The sequence below is a fragment of the Phoca vitulina genome, unplaced genomic scaffold, assembly GCF_004348235.1.
Source record: "Phoca vitulina isolate PV1807 unplaced genomic scaffold, GSC_HSeal_1.0 scaffold4, whole genome shotgun sequence".
Taxonomy (NCBI): domain Eukaryota; kingdom Metazoa; phylum Chordata; class Mammalia; order Carnivora; family Phocidae; genus Phoca; species Phoca vitulina.
Genome location: NW_022589707.1, coordinates 8,156,248 through 8,177,138, shown reverse-complemented (window position 1 = coordinate 8,177,138; position 20,891 = coordinate 8,156,248). Strand labels below are relative to the sequence as shown.

The 20,891-nt window shown below is 39.0% G+C and overlaps 1 protein-coding gene across 1 annotated transcript in view; it reads left to right on the top strand.

Moving 5' to 3' along the window:
* Positions 1–905: 905 nt before the first annotated feature.
* TTC26 (tetratricopeptide repeat domain 26) overlaps positions 906–20,891 on the top strand; it is a 54,693-nt gene continuing 34,707 nt past the window's right edge. The window contains exons 1-7 of the mRNA XM_032401480.1: positions 906–1,008; positions 1,520–1,657; positions 4,906–4,998; positions 7,246–7,360; positions 9,012–9,061; positions 15,441–15,586; positions 16,526–16,697. Coding sequence (XP_032257371.1) covers positions 1,006–1,008; positions 1,520–1,657; positions 4,906–4,998; positions 7,246–7,360; positions 9,012–9,061; positions 15,441–15,586; positions 16,526–16,697 — 717 coding nt within the window. The 5' untranslated portion in view covers positions 906–1,005. The remainder of the gene's footprint in view (positions 1,009–1,519; positions 1,658–4,905; positions 4,999–7,245; positions 7,361–9,011; positions 9,062–15,440; positions 15,587–16,525; positions 16,698–20,891) is intronic.

The following is a 20,891-nucleotide window of genomic DNA, read 5'->3' as shown; positions in this document are numbered from 1 at the left end:
TCAATAAATAGCCTTTCTTCACCGCAAAAGCTCCCTCTCAGTTGTTACTGGCTTGCTGCCCATCGGGTGGACGAACCCTCGTTGGGTTCGGTTACAAAGGTTGGACTGCATGTTAACTTTAAGATTCCTTCCAGCTCTAACCTTCCACAACGCGGTGATTTCATCCTCCTCCTGCAGCCGTATTAACTCGGTTCAGGAGTGAAGTAGATAATTAAGTCGTCCAATCAACATATATTTATTACAGTTCCTTATTATGTTTATCTATGTAGATAAGAAATTGTATTTTGGTGAACTCCCACCTATAAACGCCAACTACTCGGTTCAGCAACTCTTTCTAAGCTTCCGTGAGACCGGAGGCCCAAGATCACGTGCCAGTCATCGCCAGTGGTTGCTATGGAGCCCAACACGGTCCAAATCGGAAGTGGTCCTTCAAAAGGACTTCCCCGGGAAACTCGTATGTGTGTGTGTATATTATGTACATATATATATACATTTTTAAAAAGATTTTATTTATTTATTTAACAGAGATACAGCGAGAGAGGGAACATAAGCAGGGGGAGTGGGAGAGGGAGAAGCAGACTCGCCGCTGAGCTGAGAGCCCGATGCGGGGCTCGATTCCAGGACCCTGGGACCATGACCTGAGCCGAAGGCAGATGCTTAACGACTGAGCCACCCAGGGCCCCGGGAAACTCGTATTTGAAAAAGAATGCTGTTGGAATTCGTTTTTTTCTTAAAGTAAACCCATAAGCAGAGATACAAACTTTCACTCCCAGGACCGAGAACGATGCCTCTCCTCCTAAGGGACTTCACTCCTTCAGCGGCGGAAGGGGCCGGAACCAAAGAGCAGTGGCACCGGTTCTCCTGAGAGCGCTTCTCCGTGACGACCCAGACTCCACCCCCGCAGGGTTGCCGTGGAGACGGAGGGAGCTGTGTGGATGCGGAGAGGCGCTGAGGCCCGGCCTTTGCTGTCGGTCCCGGGAAGGGGCTCACCGAACCAACGCCAAGATGGTTAGTGGCTCGGAACAGTGAGGGAGAACTTTGAGTAGGACCTAGGATTGGAGATCAGAGGTTCCCAGCACACTTCTGCTTGAAGTCTAGGAGTGTCAGCGGAGGATGATCTCCCTGCCTTACCCCTGTTCTCACGGGAGACAGGGATGCAACTGTAAACACCTCGAAGCTTTCTTCCCCCTGCTTCTCCATTTCTCCGCACCTAAGCTGCGCGTGGGGCGGAAAGCAGACCAAGGAAAGGCTGAGATGACAGAAGCGGCGCGAAAGCATCTCTTAGCCCACTCGAATGAACTGATACAGAAGATTAGGTGTAGTAGCCGTTGGGTTCAGCTCAAGTGCAGGGTGATGGCCCTTTGAGTAAAATACGTGTTACAGAGAGTTTGAACGGGCTTCCCTGGGGTTCGTTGGTAAGGATTTGACATGCAAATCCTAGAGCTGTCACTCCGAGTTTAAAACTGACTATCGGAGTTGGATCATAAAGCTATCTTTGTCTTTGTTGCTTCTTTCACAGATGCTTTCAAGGGCCAAACCTGCTGTAGGCGGGGACCTACCGCACACTGACAAAAGAAAGAAGAAAGGTAGGAAGATTCCGAAACTAGAGGAGCTACTTTCACAAAGAGATTTCACTGGAGCTATTACCCTATTGGAGGTAATGTGCAAAGAAGGTTGCTTCTTAGGAGGTGGATACCAGAATATGGATGCATGCTAGGGTGAATGTTGGTTCTATGCTCTTGGAACAGGTGGGTGCTTTTCGGGGGCTTCCTGTAAATCTAGTCAGGCGCAGATTGCAGATTCCGTGTCAACGATAGACCTGATTAAAGATGAACTAAGAAGAGAGACTTACTTCTTGAGGGATACTTTTAATTATCTCTAGTCCCACTGATGGGGAATTCAGCTATATAATGGAGGGACATTTAGTACTGTATCAGTTCACACAGTGTTTATCCTGACTGCTGACCAATATATGCTTTATTCCTATTATATGTTATAAAATTTGGATCATTTAAATAATACCATCATGCTTCATGCTTATTGTCTAGAATACTATATCTTCAGAAAATACTTCGAATCTCTATGGTATAGAGATTCTCAACTGTTCTCAACTGTTAATGTGCATCAGTATCACCTGGGGTACTTATTCAAATATATACTCCTGGACTCCCACCTTAGGGATTCTGATTCTTTCCAAATCAGTCTGTGGTGGTGCTCAGGAACCTGCATTTTTGACAAGTGGCCCAAGTGCTTCTGATGCAGGTTGTCCAAGGATACTACACTTTGAGAAACTGCCTTGTGGGATCACACGTTATAGGAGGATGAAGGGGGGCACCAAGAATGAAGAGAAGAGCTTTGCCAGCGCAGCCTAGTTATGTTGTGCCAGTCATTTCTCCATCGCACTGCTTCGGTTATATTACTTGTAATCTGTCAACAATAACTGTTTTAATTACCTTTATATATTTCTCAGTCTTCCATGTATAGTCTTCTGTTTCTCACTAGCTCTGATAACAAGCACCTTGTTTGACTTTTTTGGTGTCAGCTTTCTTATCTTTAAAGTGGGGAAGTTGGGGGCGCCTGGGTGGCTCAGTCAGTTAAGCGTCTGCCTTCGGCTCAGGTCATGATCTCAGGGTCCTAGGATCGAGCCCCATATCAGACTCCCTGCTCGCAGGGGAGTCTTCTTCTCCCTCTCCTCTGCCCCCGCCTTTGCCTCCCCCAACTCATGCGCGCTCTCTCTCTTTCTCAAATAAATAGATAAATAAAATCTTTAAAAAAATAAAGTAGGGAAGTTGACTTGGAAAGACCTTCTAGCTCTGTAAATCAACGGACTCAGTGGTAGGTATATGTCTAATTTTTTAAAAAAGATTTTATTTATTTATTTGACAGAGACAGCGAGAGAGGGAATGCAAGCAGGGGTTAGTGGGAGAGGGAGAAGCAGGCTTCTGGCGGAGCAGGGAACCCGATGCAGAGCTCGATCCCAAGACCCTGGGATCATGACTGGAGCCAAAGGCAGACCCCTAACGACTGAGCCACCCAGGGGCCCCATATGTCTAATTTTTATCAGTCCCTATTTCTCTTCTCTCTTTTCTTTAAGACGATGACCACATTTTCCTTACTGTGTAATCCCACACTGTTTTTAAGTTGTCAGGGAGGCTCTATTCTGTGCTTACATTCTTAGGTGGGCAGTCACAGTGCCATGATGTATGGGGGTGGGAACTGCTGTGTTTGGGGGAAGGGGGTCTCATGAGCTTTCCTGTGGTTCCAGGTAATTCCTGAAGCAAATTCAGGGAGCCTTCAAATAAGAATTTCTTCAGACTTAAGACACTGTACTCAAATCCACAGCATTTTGTGAAAGGAAGATTTCTAATGTTATGGAGTTAACTACAGGAGTAAGTTCTTATTCTAGACCAGAAAGTATTAATGGATGTCTTCATTTTGTAACAGTCAAGGCACCTAGGGTTCTATACCAATGATCTATAAATATGTGTTGGCTCCCTGTTTAATTTTTTACCAGTTTTTTGGTTTATCAGCCTGTAGAATGGAAAACTCTCACCTTACCATGGGAGTTCAAACTCCTCCTTCAAGGCCTCACTCCTTTCCTCCAGAACAGGACTTCGGTTCACTGGGGAATTCATAAATATTTTTTCACAATGGACATAAATGAGGCCAGTCTTCTAAATATCCTTAATTCTGATAGGCCCTGGTAAGCCTATTCAAGAGTAATAGAATGATTTAATGGCTTATTCTCAGTGAAAGGTCATACTTATGAATAAATATATGTGTGCACCACTAGGACAGATTTGAAGTGTGAGTTGGAGGGCAGTAGAGCATGGAGGGTGAGAACACAGGTGGTGGAGTCAGTGGGCTGTGGTGGTCCCTGCTAATACCTTCCCTGGCTGTGGTGGTCTTGAGTTCATTGCTTAATCTCTCTAACGTTCAGTTATTTGGCATTAGATACTTTGCATAAATCTCGTGTTCCTTAATAACCCCCAAAATTGTAATGGGAATAACTCTTAAATACTTTCTGGAATAAGGTGTCAGTAAATACAGGAAAACAAATGTGAAATATTTGAAAATATATGTTTCTTTCAACTGGAAATATTAAGTGAACTAGATTTTTCATCTTGTGAATGTCTAAGAAATAATCTCTCTGTGCTACAGTTTTCTTGAATAATGTATAAAGCAAACATTAAAATTCTTTTAATTCCTAACATTGAAAGGAATTGAGAAGATCATACAGTCATACACATTGTTTCAATATAGCCTGCTTCAGTTGCTCTGCAGCAATAATTGTTCCAGCATTTGATGATGCTTCTTGGAATAAATAAAATGTATATTCTGTTGTTGCAACATTCAAAAAAACATACGTTTCTGTGACAGAAGGAAATTGTGCTGGAGTGCCTGGATGGCTCAGTCGGTTAAGCATCAGACTCTTGATCTCGGCCCAGGTCTTTATTACAGGGTCGTGAGTTCAAGCCCCACGTTGGGCTCCATGCTGCGTGTGGAGTCTACTTAAAAAAAAAAAAAGGAAAGTAATTGTGCTGAGTTCCCTAGGTATAGTCTTAATTAAACAGTATTGTCTTACTTTTATTACTTGCGATTTCCTTGCTGATTTATCAGTAGTTTAACATAGCAGGGTTTTTTCTTTGTTTGTTTTTAATTTTTTTAAAGATTTTATGTTTAAGTAATCTCTACACCCAGTGTGGGATGCAAACTAAAAACCCCGAGATCAAGAGTCACACACTCCACTGACTGAGCCAGCCAGGCACCCCAACATAGCAGTTTTTTAAATAGACGGTTTATTCAAAGTCTGTCTGTCTTTTTCTTTTTTCTTTTTTCTTTTCTTGTCCTTTCTTTTCCTTTCGTTTCTCTTCTTTTCTTTTTTTATGAAATTTTAACCTGAAGTTCAAACGTCATGTTGGGGAACAAGAAGCTGATACTAATCTGTGGATTGGATACTGTGCTTTTCACCTGGGTGACTACAAGAGAGCTTTGGAGGTTAGTAAAAAAAAAAAAATTACAGCACAAGGATTTTGAAAAGTTATTAAGCTTTGTATTATAATTATACATGCTCCTGGTAAAATTCAAACAATACAGGAGGGAACAAAGTAAAAAGAAAAAACATCACCTATTCGCCTTCCGCAATCCTATTTCTTTGTTAACAGAGGCAACCATTGGCTCTTGTTTGATGTGTTGCTTCAGAAATCTTCTATATAAGCTCAAGTATATATATATATATATATATATATATATATATATATATACACACACTGTATATATATGTATATATATGAATGTCTTGTTTACTCTTTGCTTTTAGATATATACTAATGAGATTGTTCAAAATATTAATATTAGTATTTCTTAAGAAAATCTTCAGAAGAAAAATAAACCCTTTTGATAAAATTTCCATAATGCTTTTCTCAAAAGAAGTTCATTTTTATTTTGTTTGGTTAATTTTAGACATAAGAAAGGTTATCTTTATATTTGTGCAAGTTGAGTTTTGAAAGTTGTTTTTCTTGGTCATTGTAAACAGCATCTATGTAATGAGCAATCTATAGGAATATGAATCTAGATAAAATTATAGTTGACTTTTGTCAAGCAGTTTTTAAAGCATAAATGAAATTGTTTAAACATTTCCCACATATTCTTACCCCCTAAATGTAACCTAAGGATATTTATAGAACATGCATAACCAAAATGAAATGTCCAAGATCAAGTAATGAGGAGAGGAGGTATGACGAAAAACAAAAACAACAAAATCAGTGAGGGCAAAGGGAAGATATGAAAAGGACAGAATAGAAGCTGGTAGTATTTGTAAAAGATATAGGGGAGAGAGAGTAGCCCAAAAGTAGTAAGAAAAATAATCAAAGGTATCTGGTATATACTGGTAAATAGTAAGAGTATATGGAAAACATAGTTACAAAGTAAATCTCAGAAAGTGTTCTTGTCAGGAAAAAAATGCCTTTTTAAAATGTAAAGCCAAATAAATAAAGCCAGAAAACAATTAGAATGAAATTATATTTGTAGTATATTAATATCAGATTTTAAGTTAACTGAACCTATGCATTTCTTATAAGGTATCTTTTGTTTTCCCTTTTTTTTTTTTAATTAAAAAAATTTTTTTTAAAGATTTTATTTATGGGGTGCCTGGGTGGCTCAGTCACTTAAGCGTCTGCCTTCAGCTCGGGTCATGATCCCAGGGTCCTGGGATCGAGCCCTGCATTGGGCTCCCTGCTCCATTGGGAGCCTGCTTCTCCCTCTTCCTCTGCCTGCATGCTCTCTCTCTCTCTCTGTCAAATAAATAAATAAAATCTTTTAAAAAAGTAAAGATTTTATTTATCTGAGAGAGGGAGAGATAGCGAGAGGGAGTACGAACAGGGAGGAGATGGAGAAGCAGGCTCCCTGTGAACAGGAAGCCTGACTGGGGGCTCAATCCCAAGAGCCTGGGATCATGACCCCAGCCGAAGGCAGACCCTAATGGACTGAGCCACCCAGGCGTCCCTCCTTTTTTTTTTTTAAGATTTTATTTATTTATTTATTTATTTTTGAGGTGGGGGTGGAGAGGGAGAGGGAAAGAGAATCCAAAGCAGGCTCCATACTGAGCTCAGAGCCAGATGTGGGGCTCAATCCCATGACTAGGAGATCATGACCTGAGCCAAAACCAAGAGTTGGAAGCTTAACCGACTGAGCCACCCAGGTACCCCTTTTGTTTGTCTTTTTAAGTTAGCAAAAATAAAAAATATTTTAGTTATTTTTCATTTTGGCTGTTTGTTAGCCCATATCAATGTTAAAAAGGAGAGAAAAAAACAAGTTTAAAGTGGAAAACACTGCCTGGGTGGTGCAGTCAGTTAAGGGTCAGACTCAGTTTCAGGTCATGATCTCGGGTGTGAGATCGAGCCTAGCATCCAGCTCCACGCTCAGCATGCAGTCTGCTTGATTCTCTTCTACTTTTGCCCCTCCCCCCGGGTGTGCATCTCTCTCTCTCTCAAATAAATACATAAATCTTAAAAAAAAAAAAAAAGATTATGTGGACAACAGCCCCTCCCCCCCAGCCCCCCATGGGTAGGATTGAGTTGTAGCTTCAGTATTTAACCTTGCAGGTGCAGAATAGTTGAGGAGCATATAGGATTCCCTAAATGCGAAGTTGCTCAATCTCAGTAAGAAATCCTATTCCATTATAGAGGAATTGCTCATCGATTGCTTTACTGCTGAAATGAGATCCCTGCTTAATATATATTTCAGGAATATGAAAATGTGACAAAAGAGGAAAATTGCAATCCTGAAGTCTGGGTGAACCTAGCCTGTACCTACTTTTTTCTCGGGATGTATAAACAAGCTGAAGCCGCTGGATTTAAAGGTAAAATGGCCCCTTTTAATATCTAGTATTCATCACTAATGGTATGAATTATTTTGGAGATTTTAAAACATTTAATTCCTTTTTCTATTGAGGAAAAACCAAGTGCAATTAGAAAACTAAAAAATAGGGGCGCCTGGCTGGCTTACTCCATAGAGCATGTGACTCTTGATCTTGGGGTTGTAAGTTTGAGCCCCATGTTGCATGTAGAGATCACTTAAAAACAAAATATTTTTTAAAAAAAGAAAAGAAAACTAGAAAATAGATTTAATCTTCAAAGAACATTGAATCTGAGCAACTTTATGTTTAAAGAGAGAGTTAATCTCTGTGCTGCTTCCTCTCCCCACCCCACCACCCCAGAAGCTACAGCAGACTAAGCAGGACGAGAGAAGCAAAACGGGCAAGTTATCTTTTTTAGGCTCCCTCATAGTAGGATATTCATGTTGTAGGAGTTGGAGGTAGCTGTCTAAGCCCTAGGGATGTGGATTTTATAGCTGTTTTCCCTGCTTCTGAGTGAGAAGCCAGGTAATTTCTGCTTGAAGAATCTAGACTTGTTTTCATTTGCTTTACTTGTCCTGACAGCTGTCTAAGAAGAACTGGACATCAACTTGCAAATAAGAATAGGGCAAAGAGAAACAGGGGAGGAAAGATTAAGAATAATGAGAGTATGAATCAAATTAAATTCAAAGAAATGTAGAGAAACTGGGCAAGGGAATGTTTGTTAGGAAATTTGTTAGGGAAGAATATATTCCAGGATAGAATTCTTAGAGAATTAACTGATATATACATATTTAGGAACTATTCCAGCTCAAATTCATGGATCATGTGGAACTCGAAGCCTTTCTTCATTTGAACCCAAACTGTTTCCTGTGTGTTCATGTAGTTTTTCTTAATCTAGTTATATGGGCCTTTAAGTTACATATTTATCTCATGTTTCTAGACTTTATCTGTGCCTAGAATAGTGTTAGACACATAGAAAGTGATCAAGGTAGCTATCTATCTTTCCATATAATTTTTTTCTTTTTAATGCTTTGAAGTATGAGTTTTTTCTGTAAAGAGATGTAGGGTTAGGTATCTAGAATTAGGAAAATTCTTCAACAGTGCAAAGTGGATTTGGAACTTGAAAGGTGTTAACCTTTTCGCTTGGTTGACTGTTTCAGTGTGGCAGATTATCATGCTAAAAGATCTGTGGAGTAGAGATTGGGCTAGTATTTAAGAAAATAAGGCCATATAATTGAAGAAAAGGAGATTTCAGAAGGAATTGACAAAGAATACTTGGAAGAACAGCTGAATGACATGGATTTCTACATGAATTGGGATAAACATAACTTTATTTCCAGTGTTTGGTCAGTGTGTGAACAGCACAGCAATGGGCTGCTACTGGAACTGTATGTGTGGCGTCCTGAGCTGTGGGTCACCATGATAGAAGCAAGTAGAACAAGTGCTGGGGAAGAAGAGAACAGTTTTTTTCTGGTTCCTGATGCCATTGCTGCTACTGCAGGTAGAGATCAGACTAAAATAGTATATACTATAGTAGAGACATATCAGGGTCACACAGATAAGGTTTTGGGAAGATTATCTGAGTCTCATGTCATTCTTGCACGGGACTAAGTGCCATAGACAATTAATAAGCGGTTTGAACGTTTTTTTCCAGCTCCAAAAAGCCGACTTCAAAACCGCCTCCTCTTCCACTTGGCTCATAAGGTATTTATCTTCTCATTTCACATTTTTTGTTTTTAAAATATTTTTTCTTCTTTCTTGTTAAAAACAGTGGTGAAAGATAATGAACTAGAAATGCTTGTTAATGATATTTCTAGAACAAGTAGAATATAGGTATTAATTTTATAGGATTTTCTTCCCCTTAGTATTCTTTACACTACTAATTAAGAGATGTTAGATTTTAGTTCTTCTTAAGTAGTAGTCATTTAAGATTAGTTTGTTTCAACTATCCTATTGTCTCTTGGAAGCAGACTGAGACACCTTAACTCCTAGAAATACACACTTTTCAGAATTGCCTTATAGCAATAAGTTTTGTTTTGTTTTGTTTTTTAGGAGAGAGAGCGAGCATGCAAGAGCAGGGGCGGGGGACGGGCAGAGGGAGAGCGAGAGAGAGAATCTCAAGCAGGCTCCATACCCGGTTTGGAGCCTGATGCAGGGCTCGATCTCACGACCCTGAGATCATGACCTGAGCTGAAATCAAGAGTTGGATGTTTAACTGACTGAGCCACTAAGGCACTCCCCTTTTTAAAGTTTTTTTTTATTCATTTAAGTAATCTCTACACCCAACATAGGACTCGAACTCACGACCCTGAGATCAAGAGTCACAGGCTCTTCCAACTGAGCCAGATGGGCACCCCAAATTTTCTTTTCTTTTCTTTTTTTTTTAAGATTTTATTTATTTATTCATGAGAGACAGAGAGAGGGAGAGAGAGAGAAGCAGGCTCCCAAGGAGCAGGGAGCCCGATGTGGGACTCAATCCCAGGACCCTGGGATCATGACCTGAGCCAAAGGCAGACGCTTAACCATCTGAGCCACCCAGGCACCCTCTTTCTTTTTTTTTAAGTAAGCTCTACACCCAAAGTGGGGCTTGAACTCATGACCCCAAGATCAAGAATCACATTCTCTACCTACTGAACCAGCCAGGCACCCCTGATTTATAGCAGTAATTTTGATCGTCATCATAAAATAGTTTTTTAAAAATAATTTTCCATGTTATAGAAGTTACACATTAATTCTATTAAATAAAATATAAGTAAGCAAAAATTGAAAGAGGAAATAACATCTACACCCACTAAAAAGGAGAATTACAGACCAATATCCCTGATGAACATGGATGCAAAAATTCTCAGTAAAATACTAGCAAATCGGGGCGCCTGGGTGGCTCAGTCGTTAAGCGTCTGCCTTCGGCTCAGGTCATGATCCCAGAGTCCTGGGATCGAGCCCCGCATCGGGCTACCTGCTCAGCGGGAAGCCTGCTTCTCCCTCTCCCACTCCCCCTGCTTGTGTTCCCTCTCTCGCTGTGTCTCTCTCTGTCAAATAAATAAATAAAATCTTAAAAAAAAAAACAACTAGCAAATCGAATTCAACAGTACATTAAAAGAATTATTCATCACAATCAAGTGGGATTTATCCCTGGGCTGCAGGAGTGGTTCAATATTTGTAAATTAATCAATGTGATACACCATATTAATAAAAGAAAGGACAAAAACCATATGATCCTGTCAATAGATGCAGAAAAAGCATTTGACAAAATACAGCATCCCTCAACAAAGTAGAGATAGATGGAACATACCTCAACATCATAAAGGCCATATACAAAAGACCCACAGCTAATACTGTCCTCAATGGGGGAAAAACTGAGAGCCTTTCCCCTATGGTCAGAAACAAGCAAGGATGTCCACTCTCACCATTACTAATTAACATGGTACTGGAAGTCTTAGTCTCAGCAATCAGACAACAAAAAGAAATAAAAGGCATCCAAATTGGCAAGGAAGAAGTCAAACTTTCACTATTTGCAGATGACATGATACTCTACATAAAAAACCTGAAAGACTCCACCAAACAATTGCTGGAACTGATACATGAATTCAGCAAAATCATAGGATATAAAAATCAATGTGCAGAAATCTGTTGCATTTCTATACACCAATAACAAAGCAGCAGAAAAAGAAATCAAGGAATCGATCCCATTTGCAATTGTACCAAAAACAATAAGATACGTAGGAATAAAGCTGACTAAAGAAATAAAAGATCTATACTCTGGGGGAGCCTGGGTGGCTCAGATGGTTAAGCGTCTGCCTTCGGCTCAGGTCGTGATCCCAGGGTCCTGGGATCGAGCCCCACATCCAGCTCCTGGCTCAGCAGGGAGCCTGCTTCTCCCTCTCCCTCTGCCTCTTCCCCTGTTCATGCACTCTCTCTCTCTGTATCTCTGTGTCTCAAATGAATAAATTAAAAAAAAAAAAAAAAAAGATCTATACTCTGAAAACTATAGGGCACTTATGAAAGAAATTGAAGAGGACACAAAGAAATGGAAAAGCATTCCGTGCTCATGGATTGGAAGAACAAGCATTGTTACAGTGTCTATACTACCCAAAGCAATCTACACATTTGATGCAATCCCCATCAAAATACCACCAACATTTTTCACAGAGCTAAAACAATCTTAAAACTTGTATGGAACCACAAAAGACCCTGAATAGCCAAAGCAATTCTGAAAAATCAAGAGGCATCATGATTCCAGATTTCAAGATATATTACAAAGCTGTAGTGATCAAGACAGTATGGTACTGGCACAAAAACAGACACATAGATCAACGGAACAGAATAGAGAACCCAGAAGTGGATGCACAACTATATGGTCAACTAATCTTCGACAAAGCAGGAAAGAATGTCCAATGGAAAGTCATTCTCTTCAAATGGTGTTGGAAAAACTGGACAGCATCCTGCAGAAGAATGAAACTAGACCACTTTCCTACACCATACACAAAAATAAATTCAAAATGGATGAAAGACCTTAATGTGAGACAGGAAACCATCAAGATCCTAGAGGAGAACATAGGCAGCAATCTTTTTAAAACCTCAGCCATAGCAACTTCTTACTAGACTCCTCTCCTGAGGCAAGGAAAACAAAAGCCAAAGTGAGCTATTGGGACTTCATCAAGATAAAAAACTTCTGCACAGCAAAGGAAACAATCAACAAAACTAAAAGGCAGCCTAAAGAATGGGAGAAAATATTTGCAAACGACGTATCTGATAAAGGATTAGTATCCAAAATCTACAAAGAACTTACCAAACTCCACACCCAAAAAACAAATAACCCAATTAAGAAATGGGCAGAAGACATGAATAGACACTTTTCCAAAAAAGATATCCAAATGGCTAACAGACACATGAAAAGATGCTCCACATCACTCATCATCAGGGAAATACAAATCAAAACCTCTCATACCATCTCATACGTCAGGATAGCTAAAAGTAACAACACAAGAAACAACAGGTGTTGGTGAGGGTGCACAGAAAGGGGAACCCTCTTGCACTGTTGGTGGAAATGCAAACTGGTGCAACCACTCTGGAGAATGGCATGTAGGTTCCTCGAAATGTTACAAATAGAACTGCCCTGGGGTGCCTGGTTGGCTCAGATGGTTAAGCGTCAGACTTTGGCTCAGGTTATGATCTCAGGGTCCTGGGATAGAGCCCCAAGTCAGGCTTCTCGCTCAGTGGGGAGTCAGCTTCTCCCCCCTCACTGCCCCTCCCCCCGCTCATGCTCGCTCTCTCGCTCTCTCTCTCAAATAAATAAAATCTTAAAAAAAAAATAAAAATAGAACTACCCTATGATCCAGCAATTGCACTACTAGATATTTACCCAAAGGATACAAAAATACAGATTCAGAGGGATACATACACCCCAATGTTTATAGCAGCATTATCGAGAATAGCCAAACTATGAAGAGAGCACAAATGTCCATTGACTGATGAATGGATAAAGAAAATGTGGTGTATATATATATATATATGTACATATATATATATATAATGGGCTATAATTCAGCCATAAAAAAGAATGAAATCTTGCCATTTGCAATGACATGAATGGAGCTAGAGTGTATTATGCTAAGTGAAATAAGTCAGTCAGAGAAAGACAAATACCATAGGATCTCACTCATATGTGGAATTCAAGAAAGAAAACAGATGAACATATGGGAAGGGGAAAGAGAAAAAAAAAAGGAGAGAGGGAAATAAGCCATAAGAAACTCTTAACCATAGTGAATAAACGGAGGGTTGATGGAGGGAGGTGGATGGGGCATGGGCTGGATGGGGGATGGGCATTAAAGGGGGCACTTTTTATGATGAGCACCTGGTGTTGTATATAAGTGATGAATCACTGAATTCTACTTCAGAAAGCAATATTGCACTGTATGTTAACTACCTAAAATTTAAATTAAAAAAATAATAAAGGTAACTGCATTTCAACCTTTTGGTATCTTATATCTCCTTTTAAGGTAATTATTTTTAAGGGGCACCTGGGTAGCTCCATTGATTAAGCATCTGACTTCAGCTCAGGTCATGATCATGGGGTCCTGGGATCGAGCCCCATATCAGGCTCCTGTTCAGCAGGGAGTCAGCTTCTCCCTCTGCCCCTCCCCCTGCTCGTGCCCTCTCTCTCTCTCTCTCTCTCCCCCTCTCTCAAATAAATAAAGATAATTATTTTTATACACATATGTACATTTTGTTCATTTTTTGTTTTGTAGAATGAAACTCATGCTGAATATATATTTTTGTCTTCTGCTTTTTTTTTTACTTATCTTTATACAATGAGTGTATCCCTGAGTCACTAGTCTTTAAGACTGTGACTTTTTAAAATGGTTTTTAGGGGCGCCTGGGTGGCTCAGTTGGTTAAGCGACTGCCTTCGGCTCATGTCATGATCCTGGAGTCTCAGGATAGAGTCCGCATCGGGCTCCCTGTTCGGCGGGGAGTCTGCTTCTCCCTCTGACCCTACCCCTTCTTGTGCTCTCTCTCTCACTCTCTCTCTCAAATAAATAAATAAAATTTAAAAATCTTTAAAAAGGTCTTTATAACATTTCACTATATGCGTGTATCATAATTTATTTAATGTTTCCTAGTTATTTGACTTTTAGATTGTACATTGTATGTATATATGTATTTTTTTTAATACTTACAGCACCCCGTGATCATGACAAATGCATTCCTAATCCCCATCACCTATTTAATCCATCCCCCCACTCACCTCCCCTCTGGTACCATCATTAAGAGTCTGTTTCTTGGTTTGCCTGTCTCTCTCTTCTTTTTCCTATGCTCATTTGTTTTGCTTCTTAAATTCCACATATGAGTGAAATCATATGGTATTTGTCTTTCTCTAACTGATTTATTTCACTTGGCATTATACTTTCTAGATCCATCCATGTTGTCCCAAATGGCAAGATTTCATTCTTTTTTATGGCTGAATTATATTCCTGTGAGTGTGTGTGTGTGTGTATACACACACCCACACACATATATATATCCATATATATACACACATTTATCTATCTATCTATCTATCATCTATCTATATACATACATGCACGGATTCCCTTTCTCTAAAATAAATATTTTTTAAAAAATAAAGCTTTTAGGGACGCCTGGGTGGCTCAGTTGTTAAGCGTCTGCCTTCAGCTCAGGTCATGATCCCAGGGTCCTGGGATCGAGCCCCACATTGGGCTCCCTGCTCTGCAGGAAGCCTGCTTCTCCCTCTCCCACTCCCCCTGCTTGTGTTCCCTCTCTCGCTGTCTCTCTCTCTGTCAAATAAATTTTAAAAACTTAAAAAATAAAAAAGCTTTTAATTGATATTGCTAAATTATTTTACAGAAAGTTTATCAAATCATCCATAGGCAGTATATAAAAATAATTATTCTTAATGCATTTAAAAATTTCATAGTATAATTGTCCATCTCTATTTAGTTCTTTCAGTTTTTGCATTACATGTTTTTCAGACTCTATCATTAAGTATATACAAATTTAGAATTGTTCTGTCCATTTAGTGGATTGTAATATCATTGTGAAATGTCTGTCTTTATCTCTAAAAATTTCTCTTCACTTAAAGTCTACTTTGTCATATTTGTAGAGCTACACCACTCTCTTTTAGCGTTTGTCTATTATATCTCTTTATATACTTTTTTAAACATTTTTTAAGATGAGTCACCCAGGTGCTCCTCTCTTTACATACTTTTAAACTTTCTACCTTACTGTGTCTTTATATTTTAAAAGGTCTCTCTAATAAACAGCATATAAGAATGATAAAAAGAATAGGGGAAAAAATAGAAAGGAAGGAGGAGGAGGAGGGATCAAGTAATTAATATTAGCTGTGATTCAAAGTCTTTCCATTGTCAAGGCTATGGCTCCAGAGGCTGTTTTCATTCTTTCTCTGAAGGAGAGACAGGGAAGAAGACAAGGAACTGAAGGGAAATAGAGAGAACTGAGAGAAAAAATGGCTGAAGGAGGAGTTAAAATCTCTGTACCATAGGTGTTGATTAACTGTACTCTAACATGAATCTTTACATGTCTTTTTCTCTCTGACAATTTTAGTTTAATGATGAGAAGAAGTTGATGAACTTTCATCAGAATCTTCAGGATATCACGGAAGATCAACTCAGTTTGGCCTCAATCCACTATATGCGATCTCACTACCAAGAAGCTATTGATATTTATAAGCGAATACTCCTAGATAACAGGTCTGTGTCCTTTCATGTCTACTCCAAATCTCACTTTGTTAGCTTTTTTCTGGAACTGGTTTGGCTGAGGACCTAGTGTCCTTTTGATCTATTATCACCATGTGTTCAAATCTGTTTAGCTAATAATGTGGTCAGATTAAGAACTTCTTATTCTCCAGATCAGGATTTCTCCATTTTTATTTCACTATCACCCTTCCAAGGAGCCTTTTTGGTCTCCCTCCTCCCCCATCACCTTCTCATGAAAGTTTGAAACCACAGATGTACTGTATGTGCATTTATATACTGAACATATATCTATGCTTTATACTTAAAATGAGTACGATTTTCCATTTCTTCATAAGGATTTTTACCCCTTTGGGGATGATATGGCCCCTGTTGAAAATGCATGATCTAAATGTATCATTTCAGCATTGTAATAGGTTGTAGGGAATTTGCTGACAAAATTAGAAATAAACCATTCTGAAGAACTAACATTCCCACTTTATCACTGACCACTGGGTATCTTTCCCACTTCCCAAAAATACCTCATCCACCTGCCTTCTCCCCTTTTGCTTACCTGCACCCAACCCATTCCCCTTCTCAGTCATTGAGTCTGCCTGCTTTGTATGTCTATCCTTTGTCTGATGTATGCTTATTTACAGTTTAGACCAGTTACAGCATACATTAGTTTAGTCTTTTTAACATGAACTGGTAGGAGTTGAATGCTTCCCTTTCTCCTTTAGTTGTCATCTCTCGTTCTACTTAAATCAAAACATCCAAATATTACAATACAAAAGAAAAATATTGCACTGATGATATCTTGCCTTCTTTCTTCAAAAGGCAAATTCATGTCCTCCTCACCTGGTTGTCCATTTGAGCCATTAAAAAAGTCTTTGTAGTTTGACAACCTTACTATGAAGTAGACTTAAACTGTTAACCCTTAATTCTTTCATCTAATAGGGAATACCTTGCCCTCAATGTATATGTGGCCCTATGTTACTACAAGTTGGATTACTATGATGTGTCTCAAGAAGTTCTGGCAGTTTACCTTCAGCAAATTCCTGATAGCACCATCGCACTCAATCTTAAAGCCTGTAATCATTTTCGCCTTTACAACGGCAAAGCAGCTGAGGTAGTGATGGAAATATGTTTTTAATTTACTTAATTCCACTTTGAATAACCCTATACTTTTTTGGGTTATTCATAAGACTCTATTATTTGTAACTCCTGGTTAATATCCCTTTGTTATCGCCAGGGTGATTCTATGAGAACCAACTATATGTAAATATTTATATTGATTAGATATTCAAAAAAAATGTCGATTTCTGAATTCTGTGTGTCTAATGTATTGTAGATATCTTTACCTAGATGCTTTACATTACCTTAAATATGTCAAAACTAAACAGTTCTCCTTCTTCCTCTAAAATAGGTTTGTGACTCTGTGGTTCATTGTCACCAGCATATAAATCACATCGCAAGCCTAGGATTTCCATCAGTCTTTTTCTTCACCACCCCATCTAATCATCTACCAGTTCCTTTCAGTTCTGCATCCTAGATATCTCTTTGATCTATCCTTTCTTCTCCTCTACCACTGCTCTAGTCTGGGCACTCCTCATCTTTTATTTAGGTTCTTTAAATAATTTCTCTGCCTCTAGCCTTGTCCTCTCCAGTCTAGCCACTGACATTGTTCCACACACCATGCTCTCCTACTATCATAGCTTTTCTCATTTCCTGGAATGCCTTATTCTGCTTGGTACAATTCACCATCTCTTTCAGGATTATCCCAAGAGGCAATAGTGATAAACATTTTATAAATACTTAGAAATTAGCTAACTTCTAGGCACTGTGCAGAATGCTTTGTATCTATTATTTAGTTCCCCTGACAATCCTGTGGAGAAATTCTGCTTTAGCTTTCTTTATGTAGGAAACTGAGAGTGCATAGTAGACCATACATGGGACCTCCTTTTATTTAACACTATACACACACACATATATACACATATACAGAGAGAGAAAAAAGAGGGCATGTTCTATACTATATTTATTTACAGATACTTATTTATTTATGTAATAAACAGGTGATTTTTTTTTTAAAGATTTCATTTTTTTAAGTAATCTCTACACCCAACATGGGGCTCGATCTTACAACCCCAAGATCAAGAGTCACACACTCCACCGAGGCGCCCCTATACAAGTCATTTCTAGATTAACAGTGTGAGGGGGGCCATGGAAATTACTTCCTCAACCATTATTTTAGTTGCTGTCAGAAGCCACCAAGATTCAATGTAAAATTTGTGCATGTGTCAAAATTTTAAAATCCCACCCCTGCCCAAAAAACAGTCCCAGCTGGGATCGTGCCACTGGAGGAGGAGGGAAAGGAACTGAAACCAGCAAACTAACTCTATCAAAGCAAAATTCACTGTGTAAATGTAATAGCAAGGGACATTATTACATCGCTGACAGCAGACTCAGCTCCTGAGTGAAACAGTGTTCAGTAATTGTGGGAGAGGGGTGGAGTGGAAAGCATGTGTCCTGTGCATAGGCCCAGATTCACTTTTTGTGGCTTATGTCGATGAAAGTGGTCTGTCTGGCAATACAAATGCCCCCTACTTCAACTGCTTATTATGCAACCGAGCAGTCCATTTGTATGTTGTGTATAATACGTTCTTGGGTGTACTCACTTCAACTACAGAGTCCCTGGAGTCTGCCTAATTGGCTGGTTTCCAGCGTCAGCAGTTTAATAGTAAACTGGTTCGCAATTTGATCTCTTTAGAGTTTATGGCCTTTGGTAAGAGCAAATAAAAGAAATATATTCTTGCCTTTCTACCTTGAGTTAATCTTGGGGATTTGCCAATATTTTCCAGTCTATTAAATGTTTACATTTTGTCTGCACGTGTTCTTTCCATAGTCTGGTATGGGTAGCGAGGTTGACCAGTATTCTGTAGGTCTAGCATGATGCAAGTCAGGGCACCAAACTATATTTCCTATCCCCCAAAAGACATGCTTTTTCACTTGAAATTGTGTCTGTGCCATTTACATATTAATTTTATAATGTATTCCAGCAGGAGATGACTATGTCAAATGTACCTTGACAAGCTTTTTTGGGGAGGGGGTTGTTAGCAGTAGAATATAGTTTGTGTTTGCCGATAATTTTATTGCACCACTTAAAAATCAGGCATTCCTCTAGTAATTTGTATAATCCATCCAATATTCTATGGTTCGTTCTCTCCACAAACACCAATAGCATTCCGCCCTTCTGTAGTAAGCATGATATAATCTGTACCGATTCACTTAATTCTTGAGGTACTTTAAATAACTTGCCCAAAGTTTTATGACTAACAAGTGACAAATTCAGGTCTCAAACCCTTGTCTATCTGACTCTAAAGCCCATAGACTTAACTGCAAATTTAGGGGTACTTTCTTCTTTTCTCTTGTATGTGATTATAGGTAGATAGATAGATAGATATTTGTAGATATATATAGGTATATATGTAGATACAGATATAAAATGTCATGCGTGCTATTTGATAGTTGCCTAGTTATCTTTCATCTAGACAAGCTTATTGAGGATTGAAACTGTGTCTTTTGACATGTGTGTCCTGGTACCTGGCACAACGCACACACAAAGTTGGTGTCAATTAAATATTGGTTGAATGAGAATACTAAGACTTCACACTTAGTATGACTAAGAAATTAAGGGAGACTCGTGTTTAAAGAAGGAGGAGGGGGCACCTGGGTGGCTCAGTCGTTAAGCGTCTGCCTTCGGCTCAGGTCATGATCCCAGGGTCCTGGGATCGAGCCCCGCATCGGGCTCCCTGCTCGGCGGGAAGCCTGCTTCTCCCTCTCCCACTCCCCCCTCCTTATGTTCCCTCTCTCACCGTGTCTCTCTTTGTCAAATAAATAAATAAAATCTTTAAAAAAAAAAATAAAGAAGGAGGAGGTTCAAAAGAAGTCAATAAAAATGAAGATTGAGAAAAAGCCATTGGGTTTCATAGGATTTCCTACAATGTCCTACTCTGATTAGGATATCATTATTATTGGGGTTCGAAACTAGATGACAAAGAGATAAGCAATGGGTGAGTAATTGCTTGGATTGGGATTTGTCATAAAGGCTATGGCAGAGGGATGACAAGTAGGTCATGGAGCAGTAGAAGCAGTGACAATAAGATGCTGCTGAAAGGAAGGGGAATGCTAGTTTCAGAGGATAACTAGTTAAAAGAACTTTTTCCCCCAAACTGGGAAGGCCTCCAGAGCAGTGATTAAGAGCAGGAGCTTTGAAATCAGATAGACCCCAAATTCACTTCTGGGTGGTAGGTGTGTGGCTTTCAGTGAACTACTTAACCTCCTTAAGCATCACCTGCAAAATAAGGAAAGTAATAGACTGACTTATTATGGGTCTCTGTAAAGATTAAATGATATGATGTATGTAAAGTTTCTAACTTGATATACATAGTAAACAGTAAGTATTAACAATTATTACATATTTTGGAGGCAGAAAGATTGTCAAAGCTATCTATCTTTTCCTTTATGTTTGGTGCTTTCTGTATCTTGTTTAAGATGATTTCCTGGCCCAAGATCATATTCTCTGGTATTATCTTCCTTTTTTAAAAAAAAATTTATTTTTTAAAAATATGTAATCTCTACCCCGGGTGTGGTACTTGAACTCATGACCCCGAGATCAAGAGTCACATGCTCTTCTGACTGAGCCAACCAGGCACCCTTGGTATTATCTTCTAAAACCTTCTTGTTTTGCCTTTTTCAAATCCAAATTATCTATATTTATACTATATTATATTTATTATTTAAGATTTTATTTTTTTTAAGTAATCTCTACACCCAGCATGGGGCTCAAACTCACAACCCCAAGACCAAGAATTGCATGCTTCGTCGACTGAGCCAGCCAGGCACCCCGATAAATATATTATATCTAAAAGGTTTAATTTCTCAATTAAAAGACAAAGATTGGCAAATTAGATTGAAAAGACAAAACCCTAATATATGTTTTAAATATAAGGACAGAAAATTTGAATGTAAAAAGATATGTTTCATGCAGAATATTTCTTACATGGTTTCTATCATTGGTGTCATGCTTTTAGAAAGGTCATTTTCACTTTAACATGGATAAGATGATCCATATCTTCCATTTATAGTTTTATTTTTTAACATCTTCATTGAGATGTAACTCACAGACCCTATAATTCACCCTTTTAAAGTGTACAATTCATTGGTTTTTATTATATTCACAGATATGTGCAATCACCACCACAGTTTTAGAGCATTTGCATTACCTCAAAAAGAAACCCCATGCCTCTTAGAAACTCCATCA